Source organism: Ostrinia nubilalis, chromosome 24 (genome assembly GCF_963855985.1).
Source record: "Ostrinia nubilalis chromosome 24, ilOstNubi1.1, whole genome shotgun sequence".
NCBI lineage: Eukaryota > Metazoa > Arthropoda > Insecta > Lepidoptera > Crambidae > Ostrinia > Ostrinia nubilalis.
Genome location: NC_087111.1, coordinates 10,403,993 through 10,411,240, shown reverse-complemented (window position 1 = coordinate 10,411,240; position 7,248 = coordinate 10,403,993). Strand labels below are relative to the sequence as shown.

The 7,248-nt window shown below is 37.4% G+C and overlaps 1 protein-coding gene across 1 annotated transcript; it reads left to right on the top strand.

Moving 5' to 3' along the window:
* Positions 1-569: 569 nt before the first annotated feature.
* On the top strand, positions 570-5,141 carry LOC135083798 (beta-1,4-galactosyltransferase 7). The gene is made up of 3 exons (XM_063978545.1): positions 570-804; positions 892-1,444; positions 3,330-5,141. The coding sequence occupies exons 1-3, from the start codon at positions 687-689 to the stop codon at positions 3,568-3,570; spliced, it is 912 nt and encodes a 303-aa protein (XP_063834615.1). The 5' UTR covers positions 570-686; the 3' UTR covers positions 3,571-5,141.
* The last annotated feature ends 2,107 nt before the right edge of the window (positions 5,142-7,248 follow it).

Here is a 7,248-nt window from a genome sequence, read left to right as displayed (position 1 = left end):
ACAAAGGTAAAATAACACTAATACTTACCTATATACGTACCTCATTACAAATACCTAAGTAGATTAATTCCATTTTTTCACTAGACAGCATAGCAACCCTAGCAGCGTAAGAAGAGCTCAGAGACACGCGATAGAAAGAGACAAAACTTGTAGGTGAATTTAAATTGTAGGTACGTAGTGCTGTGCGAACTGAATTCCACTGTATCGCGTCGTAGCAAGACTCGCATTTATTTAAATCGTCTTGCGGAGTAATCCTTCTGTACCTGTACTATTACTTATTCTGTGGTTGCATCTAAGTTTCTGTTTCTGCCATAGCGTCCGTTGAGAGACCACACATAACGCGACCAGTTTGAAAGTTTCAACTCAAAAGTAACTAGCAGTTGCAGTTGCGTTTCACACCGTCTGCTCTGGGCCTAAGGGTTCCTTGTCAGGACTACGGAACCCTAAAAAAACCAGTCAGCTCAGGCTCAGCTGTGTCTGTGTGGTATTTGTGTTCTGTCTGTGTTTACTCTGGTCTGTGGCTGTGTGCTCAGCTGGATTGTCAATGTCAAACACAGATGAGGATGTCAAATTTGGTTTTATTCCTGTCGGGTTTCGTGCAAATGTTTTATCACAATTTATTAATGAAATTGTGATGATTACTTGAAAATTATGCATCGGAGTGCTAACACTTGACGTCGACTTGTATGTACGGAAGTGTTGATTTAATGGGATATAGAATAAGTGCCTCACGATGCCTTGCATTTTGCTTGGGCATAACTTTTATTATGGGCTGCTATTTAGCCTCATTACCGATACAATCAGGTGAGATACTCATTGAATATTAAATCTTTAGAAAGCTAAGTACGTTACTCTCGCATAATTTGACTTTAATGAGCGTTATTTCCACAGAAAAACAGGCATTACCTAAACCAATAATACAGCAGATCTCATCGAAAGTGCCGAATAAAAAACGTTTAGCAATACTCGTGCCGTTCAGAGATCGCTTCGAGGAGCTCTTAGAGTTTGTGCCACACATGTACGGCTTTTTAAACAAGCAGAATATACCGTTTCACATATTTGTGGTGCAGCAAAAAGATAGCAATCGATTCAACCGTGCATCGCTGATAAATGTTGGGTTTTTGTACACAAGGAACGATTACGACTACATTGCAATGCATGACGTGGATTTACTTCCTGTAAATGACGACTTGAAGTACGATTATCCTGCATCAGGACCTTTTCACATCTCGTCTCCGCAAACTCATCCAAAATATCATTACGAAACATTCATTGGTGGGATATTGCTAGTCAAAAGAGAGGACTACGAGCTAGTTGACGGAATGTCAAATAACTACTGGGGCTGGGGACTGGAAGACGATGAATTCTATGTGCGACTAAAAGACGCACGGTTGAAAGTTACAAGACCAGCTAATATTACTACAGGACCAGAAAATACTTTCAGGTACAATTTCTTCAATTTTTAAATGTTACAACAATACTTTTCTTTTCGAATACTTAGGTACTCAATTATTTATTGAATACCTACAGACTTTCATGCAGCAGAATATGTTATTGTTTTTGTTCAAATAAATATACCCTTGATTACTTTTTGCCCCAGTTAGAGTCAAAATTACGTCACAATTTATACGTAACAATATAATGAACCTACCTACCCACCTACTGCTTATCAAATCCATAGCTACGCCTAATGCCTAATCTGCTAAATAACTATTTTCCTCTGATAAACAGTAGTTAGATATCAATAACAAATTGAATATTTATGTTTATTTATAACTTTATTAGATAAGCCTATAATCCGGATTATGTGGGTTAACAAATCCCAACTAATATTATAAATGCGAAAGTAACTCTGTCTGTCTGTCTGTCTGTTACGCTTTCCCGCTTAAACCTCGCAACCGATTTTGATGAAATTTGGCATAGAGATAGTTTGAGTCCCGGGAAAGAACATAGGATAGTTTTTATCCCGGTTTTTGAAACAGGGACGCGCGCGATAAAGTTTTTCTGTGACAGACAAAATTCCACGCGGGCGAAGCTGCGGGCGGAAAGCTAGTGTATTTATAATGGCCTAAAAAAATACCACCTTTTTTCACAATAACATAAGTTGCCACTTTGCCCGTGTACCTACTAATTACAAATGCAAATATTTTATCTATGCAAACACACCGTTTACACCTTCAAATACAATTGGTAATTTATTCGGTAAACATTATATCTGGGGGCACGGCAGTGCCCCCACCAAGTCGAGCAAAAAAGCAAGCGGCACGGCCGTACCATCCTTTTCTCGAAGCAATTCAGGCCATTTTCGACTGCCTGTAACTTCGTTGTGGATAAAACTAGAAGGCTGAATTTTCATTGGCTATGCAGGCATTGTAAAGACACGGTATATTTAAAATTTCATTCAATTTGAACCAGTAGTTTAAGAATTATAACGGGTCAAAGTTACTTAATTTTGTCACTCACTGACTGACTCACTGACTCACTGACTCACCGATCATCAAAACTCTAAGGCACTTCTAGCAGACCTAGAAGCTTCAAATTTGGAATATAAGTAGTGTTTGGTGTATGAATCAAGGAAAAACTAAAATATTTGGGGGCACGGTAGTGCAACCGCCAAGTCGAGTAAAATTTTTCAATTTCGGTCCAGTTTTCTAGATACATAACTGCTGTCTACAAAATACAAAAAGAAATGAGATTTGGGGGCACGGTAGTGCAACCGCCAAGTCGAGTAAAATTTTTCAATTTCGGTCCAGTTTTCTAGATACATAACTGCTGTCTACAAAATACAAAAAGAAATGAGATCCCATCAAAAACAATACTTGTCAAAAAAACCAAGTCTCGCAACTCAGTTGTTCTACGGTAAAAAGTTGTGAGATCCATGTAATACCAAGTCCAGGTCAGGAAATCTTTAACGTTTTACATAAATATATTGACTTGGCCATCGCATGAAAACACGTGTAAATTAAATTATTTAGTGCGATGGCCAAGTCAATATATTTATGTAAAACGTTAAAGATTTCCTGACCTGGACTTGGTATTACATGGATCTCACAACTTTTTACCGTAGAACAACTGAGTTGCGAGACTTGGTTTTTTTGACAAGTATTGTTTTTGATGGGATTGCTTTGTCTGCGGGTCCCACACGAGGAATAACCTGAATAAACTTTACTTATCCTCTCCTATATCTTAATCCCATGATATTTCTCAGAAAGGATTGTCAGATGTTTTGTTGGATAGTTAGTCAAGTTCTAATGCATGTTTTAAATATTATAAAAGGTCAAATTTCTAATAACAATGATTTATACCTCATGATTATCAACAATTTTCAGGCACATCCATGACAAAACATACCGCAGGCGTGACATGCGGAAGTGTTTCAACCAGCGCGAGGTCACGCGACGCAGAGACCGATTGACAGGCCTCCACAACGTGCAATACAAACTGTGGAGCACCCACACGGTCACCATTGACGAACTTCCCATCACCGTGTTAAACGTGGAATTGTTGTGTGATAAAGCAGCTACACCGTGGTGTCAGTGCCCGGAACCAGTGAAGGTTAAAAAGCCATAGTAAGGACTCTAAGAAAGTATGTTGCTTCCCTAAAAAATTGATATTGACTGTGTTAAGACACTTTGTAGCCAAGAAACGATTGTTTTTTGTATTAGGCACAACATATTAAATCGATATGTTTAATGACTAATTCGGACCTGCCACCAATGGATGGATGGTTAAATTTCAAACAAAAAGACAATCAACATCGGTTCATACGAAACCATGTCTCTAAAACTTATAATACTCTTCTTTTTGTAAGAGTCAAAAGTTATAATTTAGTTTCTAAATTTTAAGTGCCTATATTCAGTGGCATTTGCTCATACATTGTAATAAATAATTAAGATTATTGTAATAATTCTAGTGTCATTTTGTAAATAGTAAAATTGGCTTTACATTGAGATTAGATATGGATTATAATAAGCCTACTAACTCATTTTCAAGAGATTTTATTTTGGACTCCAATATGCAATACATATAAATGTGCTAATCTACAATATTTTGCGGATATTGATTATCTAAATCGCCTATGCCTAAAAGATATTGCCTATGACTAAAAAATAGTTACAAGTTGGGGCATTTTTTGTAAGTCACTCTGATTCTCTGAACTCTGTCGCTCTGTTTGAGCGAAAACTACTTAGCCCCTCTATATGTCATTTAAACAAACGCCCGTATTCACAAACATTACTATGAGGTCTCACAGTGCGAGTGGACGCACAGGGTGACACACAAACCAATCACAGAGCTCTATTCAACGCTGCGCATTCGATTTGCTGCTTCACTTAGCAAGCATCGTTTGTGAATACGGGTGTTGGCCCCTCTATACAAAGTATACTCGTAGCAAATTCAATGAGGGCTATCGTTTTTATACTTAACAGTTGACACCCCTGGCGATTGACAGGACCTTACTCTACAGTGGCGCCATCTTGATGAGTGCAAATGCGATAGTCCTCCTACCACTTTAGCGCTCACAAGTTGGCGCCACTGTCTTCGCTACTAGCAAGTGACAGGACCTTACTCTACAGTGGCGCCAACTGGTGAGCGCTAAAACGATAGCCCTCATTGCGTCACATCACAAGCATTCGAGATTAGAATTGTTTTCTAGACAAAGTTACGTTTTTGACAGTTTTAATTTCGAGATCGATTCGCCCCAAGTTCTTGTATTTAACTACATACTTTGCTCTGTGAAGCTATTTGGAAATTAAAACTTACAAGTTTCTTTGTGTAAGGGTTGAGATAACTCCCTCCTCCCTGTATACAACCCGATCAAGCTAACTGCGCATCAGCCGCACACCTCCCCGCGTTCCCGTCCGTACCAGAACGTCGATGTGACGTCACTGTGGTCAGGTGCGCAGTTAACTTGATCAGGTTGTAAGAAAAAACTCCTGTGTAAACTTTAGCTTGATAATCTGCTACAGTATATTTTTATTACCAGTGAATCAGTATGATTTTTATACTGTATTTTTCGCAAATGACCCTATTATAATAAATAATAATTACCTGCCATTTCCAAGAACCTGTGTCGCCATTATACAGAAAGGAAAGGAATGTTAATAAAACAATTTTTAAATAAATAAATAATTTATTAAGCAGATTTTGTTTTAAGCTTATTTCTACACATTCTTAGTGACCTGTATATGAGTATAACTTGAACTAACTATTGCATACAGGTTATGAAATATTATCAATACTAGAACTTCGTCAAAATATCCCTTAGGTTCAGAATGTCCAATTCCCAAAATGTCCTAAGGTTTCAAAATGTCCAAATCCCGGAATATCCAATTGACAAAATGTCCAATTCCCGAAATGTCCAAACTACTATTTTGAGAATTTGACATTTTGGAAATTGGACATTCTGAACCTAAAGGCAAAATATTTGTAAAAACATCGCTATAGGTCTGCCTGAGGTATGTGCGCGGCACGGGAGGGGTGAGATTGACAAATGATGACGTGAAAGAGCATACAAATCTAAATCTCCAAATACAACGTCCTGCCCTCCTATAGTCTGGTCTGCGAGCACGTAGAATTTTGTCCAATGACCCCAAGCTACCCATCCTTATCACTCGCGCGTAATTATATGGCTGTCGCAACTGTGGGACGGGCGCCCGCAGTGAGTGTGCGAGCGGATCGAAAATCAAAACTCCATACAAAAAAGGGCTTTTCGACCACTTTTCGACTGGTTTGCGATTATAATTTGCACTTTGTCTAGACCCACTGTGCACCTCCCATACCTTAGGCACTGACTGAGCTAGGCATGTATGCTCTAGACCAGGGGTGGCCAACCGGTCGATCGCGACTATTAGTCCAGTAGATCGTGGCAAGGCAAAAAATACTACATGATTGTGTATGTTGTTTATGCTGTTTCATTTAAGATTTCAAGAAGTATGTAAGTGGTAGATCGCCCAGGGTTTTGTTAGTAAACAGTAGATCTTATGTCTAATCAAGTTGGCCACCCCTGCTTTAGACCTATAAAATGTTGACAATATAGGTAGCCTCTAAATAAAGCGAGAGCAAGCGATTATTAAACTGATATTTTGGTAAACAAAATCCATTTCGGATTTCTAAACATCAATAACTTTCTAAAAATAATTACACAATTATTAAAAATTTAAAATCTTCAGCGTTTCATATTCTTTGTAATTGTGTATGTATCTAATTACAATCAATTATCACTGTAAAAATAATTATTATTTGTTATAAATAAATCTTTGAAGCAATTCATCATATTACAACTAAAAACAATATACCTATCAGGAACATAAATTGACATTGTGCCAACAATAAACCTATTTTTAAACCCCAGATCAATAAAATAAAATAAGTACATATTTAATATGCATAAAATGTATTCTAAAATGTTTTAAACAGAAGCAAAGGTATGTAAAAGTTTTTTATTTTGAATGACTATGCTTTATTACGTTTAACGTTGAGATCTCGTTGATGAAATTAGTTTTTAAATACAATAAAAGGTAGGCAATGTTTTTCTATGTGAATTCTGTGAATAATAAGAACCGACTTATTAAAGTACTGGCTTTCCCAGACAGCTATTCTACAGTCTGATTACATCACTATTAATATCATAAATGTGAAAGTAACTCTGTCTGTCTTTTATGCTTTCACGCCTAAACCGCTGAACCGATTTTGATGAAATTTGTTTCGAGTCCTGGGAAAGATTATAGAATAGTTTTTATCCTGGTTTTTAAAACAGGGACGCGTGCGATAGTTTTTGTGCGACAGACAAAATTTCACGCGTGCGAAGCCAGATTTTATTATACACCCTGTATCTAACCCAGCCTGTACCTATTTATAAATCGATTCTGATTAGTCCACAGTTATTAACAACGTTCGATTATAATTTAAATAAGTTACTTCGATCACACTGCTATTGGATTGCATTCATATTTCACACAATCATGCAAACACCAAAAAGCTTGATTATAATCTTTACTAAAGTCTAGCGCTAAACTGTGCCTGCCTGTGGCATGGGAGCGGCACGGGAGGAGTGACATTGACATATTACGACGTGACAAATCATACAAATCTGAATCAGAGTAAATACAAATGAGTAGGTCATCTTCATAGAAACGCCCTGTGGGTGCCCTACTCATTTGTATTTACTCTGGTTTCTATGAAGATGACCTACTCATTTGTATTTACTCTGGTTTCTATGAAGATGACCTACTCATTTGTATTTACTCT

Excerpts from the sequence above, each read along its gene's own strand:
- LOC135083798 (XM_063978545.1), top strand. The coding sequence starts at position 687 with ATGTACGGAAGTGTTGATTTAATGGGATATAGAATAAGTGCCTCACGA. Across the intron at positions 805-891 it reads CTCATTACCGATACAATCAG|AAAAACAGGCATTACCTAAA; the intron begins GTGAGATACTCA and ends TTATTTCCACAG. Across the intron at positions 1,445-3,329 it reads GGACCAGAAAATACTTTCAG|GCACATCCATGACAAAACAT; the intron begins GTACAATTTCTT and ends AACAATTTTCAG.